Source organism: Sorex fumeus, unplaced genomic scaffold (assembly GCF_029834395.1).
Source record: "Sorex fumeus unplaced genomic scaffold, SorFum_2.1 ptg000029l, whole genome shotgun sequence".
Taxonomy (NCBI): domain Eukaryota; kingdom Metazoa; phylum Chordata; class Mammalia; order Eulipotyphla; family Soricidae; genus Sorex; species Sorex fumeus.
Genome location: NW_026606086.1, coordinates 18,744,303 through 18,757,911, shown reverse-complemented (window position 1 = coordinate 18,757,911; position 13,609 = coordinate 18,744,303). Strand labels below are relative to the sequence as shown.

General features: G+C 47.9%; 1 protein-coding gene across 1 annotated transcript in view; it reads right to left on the bottom strand.

The window, feature by feature from the left end:
• ANKLE2 (ankyrin repeat and LEM domain containing 2) overlaps window positions 1-12,221 on the bottom strand; it is a 28,174-nt gene extending 15,953 nt beyond the window's left edge. Inside the window, exons 1-5 of the mRNA XM_056115534.1 lie at window positions 11,941-12,221; window positions 9,866-10,321; window positions 8,864-8,977; window positions 4,095-4,288; window positions 3,817-4,005 (exon numbers count right to left, since the gene is read on the bottom strand). Coding sequence (XP_055971509.1) covers window positions 3,817-4,005; window positions 4,095-4,288; window positions 8,864-8,977; window positions 9,866-10,321; window positions 11,941-12,118 — 1,131 coding nt within the window. The 5' untranslated portion in view covers window positions 12,119-12,221. The remainder of the gene's footprint in view (window positions 1-3,816; window positions 4,006-4,094; window positions 4,289-8,863; window positions 8,978-9,865; window positions 10,322-11,940) is intronic.
• Between the last annotated feature and the right edge of the window lie 1,388 nt (window positions 12,222-13,609).

Genomic DNA, 13,609 nt, shown 5'->3' with positions numbered 1-13,609 from the left:
AGGCACTCCATATGGTCCCCTGAGCACTGCCAGGATTTATTTCCCAGTGCAGAGATAGAAGTATGCCCTAAGCACCAGCAGGTATGATCCCCAAACCAAAACGAAACAAAAAAGTGAAATAAAGGGGCTGGAGACAGTACAGTCTGAACACGCTGTCTCAGGTTTAATCCCTGATACCCCATATGGTCCCCCGAGCCAGCAAGAAGTGAACCCTGAGTGTCAGAGCCAAGGGTAAGCCTTGAGTAATATCAGATGTGGCCCCAAAACAAAGTGAAATAAAGGGGCTGGAGAGACAATAGTACAGCATGTAGCGTGCTAGCCATGCACATGGCCTACCAGGGTGTGATCTCTGCTTGCATATATAATGCCTGAGCCATAAAGGAGTGATCCCTGAGTATAGCACCAAGTGTAAGCAATGAGTACCACTGATTGTAGTCTACAAACAAATATAACACCACAAATAAAATAAGATGAAGTAGAAGGCAATATTCAGATAAAGATAAAACATAAGATGAAGTTGAAGGCAATAATTAGATAAAGATAAAACACTCTGATTTTGCTTTGCTAAAAACTCTATAGGGGCTGGAGCAATAGCACAGAGGGTCGGGTGTTTGCCTTGCATGTGGCCGAGCCGGGTTTGATTCCCAGCACCCCATATGGTCCCCTGAGCACCGCCAGGAGTGATTTCTGAGTGCAAAGCCAGGAGTAACCCAAAAAAACAAAAAACAAACAAAAAAACTGTAGCAGCTAATTAATGGAATAAATAAAATTCTCCCCTCCTAGACACTGGTAGGAAATGTACACCAGTGAAGGGATGGGTATTGGAACATTGTATGACTAAAACCCAATCATGAAAAACTTTGTAGCAATGTATTTCATGGTTATTCAATTTAAAAAATATTCTCCCCTCCTGACTCCTGGATGATACTCAAGAAATTGTCTTTCCTGGGCTCCTTTCCCACAGCTGCACCTTCACCACTGCTTACAGACCAGTGGACTTTAGAGTAACAGTGCCTGAACCAGAAAGCTGTGAAACCAAGTGACTTTGGGATCTCATGCAGAGGTACCACTGACTCAAATACAGCTCATCAATCCCTGGCATCCCTATTGTTATCTTGAGCTTCAGAGTAGTGTTTCCTTTAGCCCAGAGCCAGGAATAAGCCGAGCACAGCTGGGTCCCACACACTCCCAGAGCAAATGGCCAGACTGTAAACACCTTAGATTTGGTAGGATTCCTGAGCTACTGAACAACCTCACTTATTGTCGCAAATTGTAAACCCTAACTTCTTAAAGTTGTGAACCCCAAATGGGGTGTTTAAATTGAATGTAGGGGTTGCAAAAATTGTTTTGAAATAAATTTATTTATTATCAGTAAGTGCTTGGTTTATATACCTGGAGTCACATACAAATTTCTTGGACAGGGGCTGGAGTGATAGTACAGTGGATAGGGCACTTGCCTTGCACATGGCAGATCTAGGTTTGATGTTCGGCATCCCATCTGGTTCCCTGAACCCTGCCAGGAGTGCAGAGCCAGGAGTAAATAAACAAACAGATGGATGTGGGCCCCCAAAACAAAGAAAGAATTCTTGGCCAGAAAGATAGTACAGCAGGTACACATCTGAGCTGGGTTTGATCCCTGACACCACATATAGTCACCCAAGTCCTGGTAGGAGTTATGCTTGAGAACTGCTGAATGTGGTCCAACACAAAAGCAAAACAATTTTTTTGAACAGGGTCTTGAGTGGAAAAAAATGTAAGAAATTAGTTGTAAGCAAGATAGAATAAGCGTGGAAGACTGGGGAGGTGGCTCAAAAGGCTAGAGCCCTGGGTTCAATTCCCACTGCCACATCCCCTGAGTAGGAGTTCAAGAGAAGTCTCCAAACACTGTTGTAGGTGTTGTCCAGAAAAAGACAAAAGAAGAAAACAAAAGAAAATGGTGGCTGTGTCCAATAAAGCTTTACTTAAATAAGCTATGCTGTAGACTTCCTTTGATTTTCATCTTTTTTTTTCCCCTTTGACCAAACCTGACTGTTCTCAGGGCTTACTCCTAGCACTGCAGTCAGATCACTCCTGGTTGACTCAGGGTACCCTAGGCATGCTGGGGACTGAACCTAGGTAGGCTGCATACAAGACAAGCACCTTACCTACTGTATTATCTCTCTAGTCCCTGATTTCCTTCCTTAATGTTCTGCCTGAGACCACTCTAGCCCTCTGGTCCAAGCTACAGCCCTGTGAAAGTTAGGATGCTACACTCCTATGTTGCCTGTCTTTCTTTGGCATTCAGAGTATCTGAACTCAGGAGTTCTCACTTTCTACTCCCTTTGGTTCTTCTCTCCTTCACACAGTATATTTTCCTTCTCCCTTCCTTTATTTTGGTAGGGGTCCACAACTGGCTGTTCTCAGATCTTATTCCTGGCTGTGAACTCAGTCTCACAGAGGTGGGAGTGATGGGGCCAAATGGGGTACCAGAGATGAAACCAGGGTCAGCAATGTGCAAGTCTGCTGTACTATTGCTCTGGTCCTGAACACACGTATTTCTAACTAGGTCCAAACTACTACTTGCTTCATTCCTATCAGAAGCTCCTTCTCCTACACAAGTTTCTATGGGTTCTTCCAACATTCCTGCTAATCCAGCCCTACTTTTTATCCACACATACTCGAGAGCTCTTTGCTTTCCAAATAGCCTAAGTACTTGTGGTCAATAATGAATGATTCTTACTCTTAGAGGTTAATGATATATGGTCCCCCGTGCTTGCCTAGAGGGATCCTGAGTGCAGAGGAAGAAGCCCCAGACACAGCTGGGTGTTGTGCCCACCAAACAAAAAAACAAATAAAAGATATGTGCATGCAGGGCACAATTCTATATTAATAAATTTCCTCTCCTGCTAACCACAACTTTCCTAACTCCCATGTTCTACCAAGAATTTATAATTCTAAATTATATTTGAATTTTCCCTTATGTAACTCGTCTACTATAAGAATCCTTATACACTAGTAAAATCATCCAATTCAGAACTGGAGAGATCATATAGGGACTAAGGCACTTGTCTTGCATGTGGCTCACTTTGGTTCCATTTTTGACACTCCATATGGTCACCCAAACAATGTCAGGACTGATCCGTGCATACAAAGCAAGGAGTAAGTTCTAAAAAAAGCTAGGTGTGGCCAAGAAAACAATTTTTTAAAAGAATAATTTAAAAAATTGGGGACGGAGTGCTAGTACAGCAGGTAGAAAGCTTGCCTTGCATACGGGTGACCTGGGTTTGATCCCTGGCACTTCATATAGTGCCCAAGAAGTGATTCCTGGGTGCAGAGTCAGGATTAAGCCCTGAGCACCTCTGGATGTGGTCTCAAAACAAAATTATTAAAAAAACAAAATGTTTCTACTCAGGGACCAGATAGTATAGGTGTTTTGGTGTTTCACTTGCATGCAGCCAACACAAGGCGGATACGCACAGAACACTGAAGTAGATGGCACCAGAACTTTTAAACTTTCTTTTCTCTTTAATTTCTGGCATTCATCCACACACTCCAACCAAAGTCCAGCTCAGGAGTCTCCTAACAAAGGCTAGGAGGGATGTTTCCTTGGAGACTATGCACACCCTCGTTGATGGAGTGGAACTCTGGTGTGAGTGTGCAAGTTTTTTTTTCCAATCAAACTTATATGAGCCCTCTAAACTCTTCTCTCATCCTCTACATGCACATGAATGTGATATGGTGATTCATTAAATGCTTAATACTAGGAACACAATTCTCGTTTTAACTGTAAGACTGGCTTATAACTTCCACTAAGTAGACGCAAAAAGGCACACTTACTACTTTATCAGGAGTATTCAGGTACAGATCAACAATATAACAGATACGTTTCTGCAACATGCTTGGGTTGTCATCTGGGTACATAAGTCGCATAAATTCGGGGTCTTCTAGAGTCTCTAGAACCAGCTGGCAGATAGAAGCTTGATTCTCTTTGGCAGCAACATGCATGACATTGTACCTACATCCTTCCTGGTAAAGAAAACAAAAACCAACCAGATAATGAGATCATATTTGTGAAAATACAGTCTTCTGCTAACAATGCTGAAAAGCAGGCTTACCTGTACAATGGTTGGGTTATCCCCTGACCCAATTAGATACCGAGGATTACTCCAGATGAGATCACGAAAAGTATCTTCTTCTCCATTCTCCACAGCTTTTCGAAGTTTAGCAGTGAGATCTTGTGTGCGCGGATTTTTGTAACTGTTTGCTCGCTCTCTGTTCACTGCTTCTGACTCAGATAAGTACAAGCCACCTATCATTAAGACAGAATTATAAAAAAAAAGGACAGAGTATTTAACTTCACAAATGTCCACTATATTCATTATATGCTACATTTAAAGCAAAAAAAATTCTCTCCTGCAGGTGCTGGAGCGATAGCACAGGGGGTAGGGCATTTGCCTTGCACACGGTTGACCCGGGTTCGATTTCCAGCATCCCATATGATCCCCCGAGCACCACCAGGAGTGATTCCTGAGTGCAGAGCCAGGAGTAATCCCTAAGCCTGAGCATCGCCGGGTGTGACCCAAAAGGAAAAAAAAAAATCTCTCCTACAGGGGTCAAAGACAGGTCAAAGGGACAGTGTACATGCTTTTGCATAAGGGAGGGCTGGGTGTGATTCACAGCTCTGAATGGTTCCCTTGTACCATCAAGAAAGGCCTCTTAAATACCCACAAAATAATTTTTTTATTCCCCAAAGGAAAGAGTGAGTAAGAGGAAATGTACCTGCCACAGAGGCAGGAGGTAGGAAGAGGTGGGGGTAGTGGGAGGGATACTGGGAACATTGGTGGTAGAGAATGGGCACTGGTGGAGAGACGGATATTCAATCACTGTATGACTGAAATGTAATCATGAAATTTTCTAAGTCTGTAGCTGTATCTCCACAGCCAGGTTGAGGAGGCTGTTCAGTCCGAATGCCTGGACCAAGCCCTGGCCGTGTGGAGTCTCCAGCAGACAGCCGCCTTGCTGCATGGTCCTGGCCACCCTCTACCAGCTAGCAGCAAAGGTAATGGGCAGAATGTGCGTGCAGACCAGAGATCCGGCCGCTTCACCTGTGTGGGGCTGGTTTGTGTCTGGGCCACACCTGGCGAGGCTTAGGGCTCCCTCCTGGCAGGATGTGATGTGCACGTGCCAGGCCAGGGCCTTGCCCAATGGACTAGCTGACTAGCTTTCCGGCCCCTGGCTTAGCTTCTTCTTTTTTTTTTTAATTTTTATTAGTGAAACACCATGAGGTACAGTTGTAGACTTACAAATTTTTGTGCTTGGGTTTCAGTTATACAATGATCAAGTACTCATCCCTCCACCAGTGCCCATTTTCCACCACCACGGGTCCCAGTATCGCTCAGCTTCTTAATCTTGTTTTTGGAGGCACATCCGGCGATGCTCAGGGCTTACTCCTGGCTCTGTGCTCAGAGATCACATCTGCAGTGCTGGGGGTCAAACCCCGGCCGGCTGTGGCACCTTCCCTGCCACGCTGTCACTTGTTGCAGTCTCCCAGGGCTTCAGTCCGATCTGTTAATACGGCACTAAGCTGCTGCCCCTGGGAACCCGAGTTTCCTTATTTGTAAATTGAAGGCACCACCACCGCCGCTGCTCTCGGGAAGAATGTGCGGAGTTAGATGTTTCCCCTAATTATTACTATTTTTTAACTTAGTCACTGCGACAGTACAAAGTTATTCATGACTAGGTTTCAAGCTTGATGTTGGAACCCCTCAAGCTTGGAAAATCACTTCTCATACAATTATATACTCCTGGTTGTAGTCCCATTTCGGAGAGGGATCACTGCTTTTGAAACTGGTTCTGTTAATGCAAGAATGGAAAGAGTTGAGAAACGTATACACTCTTTCAGAATTCTTTCTGTGCTTGCTACTTTGGATATTTTAATCCACATAAAATTAGACTATCTCAGCACACCCCTGGTGTGTGTAAGTGAACATTTCTGGGGTTGGTGTAAGGGAAGAAGTGGATCTAGAAGTTAGTCAAAGTTAAATTAGTTTCTGTGGAAGAGCTGGTAAGCTGAATGATTTAATCAGTTCAGTGATTTAAATGAGATTTTTTGTTTTTGTTTGCCATATCCAGTGATGCTCATGGTTTACTCCTGACTCTGCACTCAGCAATTACTCCTGATGGTGCTCAGGCATCCTTAAGGGATGCCGGGGGGATGAAACCACGTTGGCTGCATGCAAGGCAAGCACTTTACCCACTGTACTATCGCTCTAGCTCCATATCTGAGTTTTATTCCTACTTTGAATATTGAAGGTACCAGCAGAGGAACAAAGGCATGCGGGTCCCGGGGCTGAGATCTCCAAGCCTGCTCGCATCGGGGCTGAGCATCCTCCACCCAGATCCTCCATCTTCCAGTAGGCAGGGGTCACACCCACCAACTGACCCCCTGGCGCCGTGTAATCCCATCAATGGCCAAGACCTAGAGACTACAAAACCCAGCTCCTGGAAGAGAACAGCGCAGAGTCTCCTGCCCCCGCGCCTGGTTGTCCTCACCGGAACCTTGCCGGGGCCCCTTGGAGGGGGACGGGTTGAGTTTCCCTATCTGCCCCGAGCAGAGCTCTGGCAGCCGAAGACCTCCAAAACCAGCCACAACCATGCTGAGACCACTCTCCACATGCATGAAGGTACCGGCAGAGGAACAAAGGCATGCGGGTCCCAGGGCTGAGATCTCCAAGCCTGCTTGGATTGGGGCTGAGCATCCTCCACCCAGATCCTCCATCTTCCAGTAGGCAGGGGTCACACCCACCAACTGACCCCCTGGCGCCGTGTAATCCCATCAACGGCCAAGACCCAGAGACTATAAAACCCAGCTCCAGGAAGCGACATCTTATTATCTCATTCTTACTTTGGACAACCTGGCAGGCTACCGAATGTAACCTGTCCACCCGGTAGTCTGGCAAACTCCCCATGGTGTACCCAGTATGCCAATACCAGTAACAATGATGGGTCTCATTCTCCTAACCAAGAAAGAGCCTTGAATATGGCGCTTTTTAAAATCTCAGGGCTAGGACGAAGGAGACGTCACTGGTGCCTGTTCGAGGCAATCGACGAACAACAGGATGATTGTGATCGTGATTCCTATTTTCATTGAGTAGATCTATTTCAGGCTGGAGCTATAGCACAACGGGTAGGGCGTTTGCCTTGCACGCATCTGACCCAGGTTCGATTCTGCCGTCCCGCTTGGAGAGCCTGGAAAGCTACTGAGAGCATCCTGCCCGCACAGCAAAGCCTGGCAAGCTACCTGTAATGTATTCAATATGCTAAAAACAGTAACAACTAGTCTCACAATGGAGACATTACCGGTGCCCGCTTGAGCAAATCGATAAACAGGAGGACAGTGCTATAGTGTAGCTGTATCTCATGGTGAGTCATTAATAAAATAAAATAACATAAAATAAAATTTTGTTGTTTCTGGGCCACACTCTGCAATGATTAGGGTATGGCCCCCACCCCCTAAAAATCTTGGGGTCTGAGATAGTCCAAGCTTTAAGGTACCTAACCTTGCATTTAGTCACCCCCAGTTTGATTCCTGGCACTGCCTAGTCCCAAAGCACTGCTGGGTATGGTCCAAAAACCCCAAAGATAAACACCAAAATCTCTCCTAAGAAGTTTAAAACTTAGCTGGAAATAATTATAATACACACTATGTAGCAGCAGAATGTTATGTCCTAGCCTACAATGCTGTCACATGTGATCTAGACAGAAATACTCCACCAGAGACCGGGGCAGAGCCAGGAATACACCCTAAGCACTGCTGAGTGTGACCTGCTCCCCCTTCACTCCAAAATAAAGAAAGAAATACACTACCAGATTATATGTCGGGAAAAACTTTGTAAAGTTGTCAAAGAGGGGAGAGACATTGACCAAGGGAACACAACCACATACACACAGGATCTTCCCTTAGGACAGGTTTCCCAAAGGCAGAATGAGTTCAAACTGATTAATTACAGATTAATTATAATCTGAAAATGTCTGAGTAACCTACTTTAGGATGATTCCCTCTTCAGTGAAGAGGGAAAAAGGGGACTGAAGTCATTTGCATTTCCATCTGGAAGAACCTATGAACAAGTCACGGACGGAGAAAAGGAGATAGGAGGGTCTTTTCTGGAATACCAGTCAGCCTGGTAAGCAGGTAAACGGTGAATTTCAGCAACGAGACTGAAACAGGCCACACAGGTCCCTGCCTAGAACTTGATTCCGAGAGAGGGGGTATGTAGTCAGATTTCTAACTATATGGTTTCTACAGGTGACCTGAATTTTGTCAAGAAAGATCATCTGGGTCAAAGCAGAGACCACAATCCTAAAAACAGGTGCAGCAGAAGATTCAGGTGGGAAGTAGGACCAAAGCGGAAGAAGAAAGAGATAAAAACAAAGGGGAATAGAAGGAGCAACTGTGGGGCCCTTCTCTCCTCCCCCAGCAGTGTTAGCTTTGTGACCAAATCCCGCACACATCCATCCCCACCCCGCCAATACCTCTACCCTCATGGTTCCTGGTTCATCCCAGACCAGATAACTTGACACACTGTGCTTTGGCCACCCCATATTCTGGGCTTCAATTCTGAGTAAATGTGATAGTAATATGACAGATTAATATAATATACTTTTTTTTTTTTTACTTTTTGGGTCACACCTGGCAATGCTCAGGGGACCATATGGGATGCTGGGAACCGAACCCGGTTGGCCGCGTGCAAGGCAAACGCCCTACCCGCTGTGCTATCTCTCCAGCCCCTATACCTTTAACCTACCACTGCCATTAAACAGTGGTTCTATTTTTATAGGAGAGAACACTAAGTTTTGTTTGGAGAAGAAAAATAATCACAAATACCTCTAGCAAATTTCTCAGCATCTTCTCTGCTTGAAAAGGCTTTAAATCGGGACCCTTTCATCATTTTAACAGCTTGCAATGCTTCCTTTTTGTCTTCAAAAACATGAATTCTTTCTGCATGTAAAAAGTAACAAAATAAAAAACTGAAGAGTCATTATCATTTCATTCACACCTGAAGATTTTAAGCTTAATAAGAAAATGATTTAACAAGTCATTTGATTGTTTTTCTTACTTTAGATTTCAAAATCTGAAGAAAAAGGACATTAGTGAAACAAAAGAGCACAATAAGTTTGGTTATACACCTGTGTTGAAAAAAAAATACGTGCAAGGCAAGCATCCACTGTACTATCTCTCCAGCACCAGAATCCAATCTTTGATTTTTTTTGGTTGGTTTTGGGGCCACATCCAGTGGTGCTTAGTGGACTGAACCTGGGGCTCCTCATGCAAACCGAGTGCTAGTCCATCTCCCCACCCCTAGAACCCAATTTTTAAAAATTAGAAATTCAGTAAAGTCGGGCTGGAGCAATAATACAATGGGTAGTGTTTGCCTTGTATGCGGCAAACCCAGGTTCAATCCTCAGCTTCCAATATGGTCCTTGAACCTGCCATGAGGGATCCCTAGGTGTACAGTCAGGAGTAAGTAAGCCCTGAGCACTAACAAGCATGGCCTCAAAACAAAACAAAAATATCAGAGAAATTTACTGATAAAAATTTGGTTAGCTAACCGAATGCTAAAATGCTAGCCAAAGAGCCTGGGGCTGATATGCATGGTTTGTATGCAGAAGGCTCCAATTTGATCCTCAGCATGACATGGTTATTCGGCAATGGTGGGTGTGGTCTCAAAACCAAAATTAATGCTAACAACGGTTAATTTGGGGTGATGGGATTATGATTTACCTAACCCTTCTTCTATATAGTTTATAGATTTACAAATCACCCCCACCACCCCATGCTGTTCATACACCAACACCCTGGTAAGAAACATCATGCTTGGGACATTACCATTTTTCACAGGAGTATCCTCATATGGTGGGCACACTCCATAGTACAGAAGTGGCTCTTTAGAGATCTTCATCACAGCTTTGTGGCTGTCAACCCCAGCAATGCCTCTGGATAATGAGCAGGTCTCAGATGTCACGCTATCTTCCTCTGGAAAATTCAAACCCATGCTATATCCAAAATCTCTGTCTTCAGAAAAATTGATATGCTCAGCAGAGTTTCCTATAGCTGACTTCAAAATCCTTTGTGTGTCCTGGCTGAGAGCTTCATGTTCAGAAGGAGGTGAAGACAATGTTTTTCCATGCTCTAATAAAGCCTGAGCCAATTTTTTCTCAAAAATAAATCTTGTGGTTGATGTAATAGGTCCACATTTCAACCCAGCTTTGACAATTTCTTCTCTGAGGTCATCTGGATTTAGGAGTTTCAACTGAGCCAAGATAGAATCCATTGTCATTTCACCTAGATCAAAAACAAGAAAATATCAATTTGATGATAAAATTACGTATTTTCTTATTTTTTAAAAAAGGTGTCAAGGTGTTCATACAGTAGAGGGGATCTGCTCTGCACACAGCCAGCTGAGTTGGGTTCAATTTTCAGGAACACATGTTACCCAAAACCTTGCCTGGAATGATCCCTGAGTGCAGAGCCACAAGTAAAATGAGCACAGTGGCGTGTGGTCCAAAAACCAAAAATAAAATAAAACAAAGGAAGGGGGCTGGAGTGATAGTACAGGGGATAGGACGTTTGCCTTACAGGCAGCGGACCCAGGTTCAAACCCTGGTATTCATTCTGGTCCACTGAGCATCACCAGGAGTAATTTTTGAATGTAGAGCCAGGAATAACGCCTGAGCATTGCCCAGGGTGTGAATCAAAAAGCCAAAAACTAAAAAAGATAAATAAAAGTAAAGAAATTGAGATAGGTCCATAGATGGAATGCTGTTACCCTACTTGAGTGATTATGCTAGAAACGAACACTGTGAATTTAAGAAAATAATTTACAAAACTTAACTATCTAAAGAATATTCCTGGGCTGGAGAGATAGCTCAGTGGGTAGGGCATTTGCCTTGCAGGTGGCCAACCCAGGTTCGATTCCCAGCATCCCATATGGTCCCCTGAGCACCGCCAGGAGTAATTCCTGAGTGCAGAGCCAGGAGTAACCCCTGTGCAGCATCGGGTGTGACCCAAAAAAGAAAAAAAAAAAAAGAGTATTCCTGGGAAACCATCACCTGGCTTTCCCACAGTGGCAAGCGACATCTTTCCGAGTTTTCCAAGCCAGGGCACTCACTATTGCAAGTCAACGAGAGCTAGGTCACAGACCTAAACTTCTGGAATCACTCTGCACGTGCAGTTCCATGAGCTGATCACGCAGGTTTCTAATCAATCATGATACCGAAACCAGTCCATCAGAACTGCTCGTCACAGCCCTTCAGCGTCACACTCAACCTTCTCTGCAGTCCCAAGCCGGGATCTGTTCTCTCGCACCACAATTTCTTCTTTCCAGCGTTACCCGAGCACAATCTTAGGCCACACTTGGCTGAGCTGAGGGACCAGACAGCAGCGGGGACTGAACCTGGGCACTTCAGGAGTGGAGGGAAAGAAGCTGACTCCCCGCAGGGACACCTGAGGCTTGGGAGGTGGCTCCAAGCACACTCAATCCCCAACCTCGCACGGTCCTCGGGGCACCACGCCGAGAGCACCTCCGAACTACTATCAGGGGGATCAAAACGCAAAACCTGAAACACGATAAGCGTCATCTGATTGTTGTTTCCCGCTTTCCTCGACAAAGTCGTTCGAGTGCAAAAAGGACACTCACCCCTTCTCCCTCGTCCTTCTGTCTGCTATCACAGCGCCACTGCACCGGCCCGGGTGTCCCCCGAGTCTCGGGCGGGCGTGGGCAGGGTGCATCCCGTACGCCACTCCGTGGAGTTCCCTAACGGGGACAAGTTTGTTCCCGGCCGCGGCGGGACCCGCAGCCTGCAGAGGCTCTCGGCCCCCGGCTGTTCCCTCCGCAGCGGGGCCGAAGCCAGGGAAGGGCGAGGAGAGCTCGGCAGGGCGCGCGCACGCGGGCGCCGCCTTACCTGAGTGCGGTACCGGTACTGCGGCCGCGCGCGGAGGCACAGCCGGGATCCCGCTGCGGCCCAGGCTCCGCTTGTCCAGGCGCCGCACCAGCCAGCGCACGGCGAAGAGCAGCACCGACGCGCCCAGCAGCTCCCAGGCCAGCGCTGCCCACTCGGCCTCCAGGCGCGGCCACAACATCGGCGCGGCAGCGGAGGCCCCTTCAGGCCCGGGGACTGCCCCGATGAGGCCCCGCTGAGGCCCCGGGATACGCCCTCAGGCTCCCTCAGGTTCCCGGTAAGGCCGCCTCAGGCCGCGCCCAGGCCCCCTCAGGCCGCGCCCAGACCCCCTCAGGCCCCCGGTAAGGCCGCCTCAGGCCCCCAGTAAGGCTGCCTCAAGCCGCGCCCAGGCCCCGTTTAGGCCGCACTCAGGCCGCGCCCAGGCCGCGCTCAGGCCCCGCTCAGGCCGCGTCCAGGCCCTGCTCAGGCCGCGCCCAGGCCGCGCTCAGGCCGCACTCAGGCCGCACTCAGGCCGCGACCGGGCCTCGCCAAGGCCTCGCTCAGGCCCCCTCAGGCCGCGCTCAGGCCCCCTTAGGTCCCCTTAGGACCCTTCAGGCCCCCTCAGGCCCCCGAGCTGTCCGCTTCTCGCCTGGCGGGAGCAGCGGGCGGACGGCGCGGCAGGCAACGGCGTGGGCAGCCCGGGTCCTCAGCCTGCTTCCGGGGCGGGGCTCCAGGGGGCGGGCCGAGTCCCGGGGGCCGCGGGGAGTGTAGAGAGTGCTGGGGTCTCAGGGCGCCCCCGGGCTTTCGCGAACCCAACGTGCCTCCCCGTTTCCCCCCGCCCCCCCCCCCCCCCCGAAGCCGCGGGCCTCGCAGTGACGGTGGCACCCGCCGGTTGGCGCGGTTCTGGTTGAGGCCAGAAAGGGAGCACTGCAGGTGACTTGTCGCACCTGCAATGGAATTCCGTTTTGTTTGGGGCACACCTCACTACCGGGCGGTGCGGGAATCGTCCCTGCAGCCACATGAAGGCCACGTTAAGGGCCGCTGCACTCGGTCGCAGCTGGTGGTGATCACATACATGAGTGCTTGTGATGGCAGTGTCCGTGTTCTACGTGCAAGGAAAAGGAGAACTTTCCTGCATGTGATTTTTGGGTAATTTTTTTGTTTAGTTTTGTGTCACGCCCAGCGATTCTCCGGGTTACTCCTGGCACTGCACGTCGGGAACTCTGGTGGGTGATGGGACGATGGAGATCGAATCTGGCTTAGCTGCGTGCAGGGCAAACACCCGCCCTGCTGTGCTATAACACAGCGCAGTATGATCACTCAAGTCCCCGGTCTTTTAAAAAAGTGGTTTTGGGCCCACACCCGACCCTGCTCAGGGGTTACTCCTGGCTCTGCACTCAGGAATTGCTTATGGCGCTGCTCTGGGGGACCGTATGGAATTCTGGGTATCGAATCCACATCGTTGCGTGCGAGACAAACACTCTAGCCACTGTACTATTTGCTCTGGCTCCTGGAGAGGAACTTTTTGCTGCAACTGTCCCACCTGTCAAAAAGGCTTGAATGGATAAGGTCTGCTTCCGTCTTGGTGCTCCGGGCCACTCAGCCACTAGCTATTTTGTTGTTTAGGTGCAATGTGCTCTCCAGTACTGATGTTGTGGACATGGAGCAGGATTCTAGGACACTTGAGCAGGAC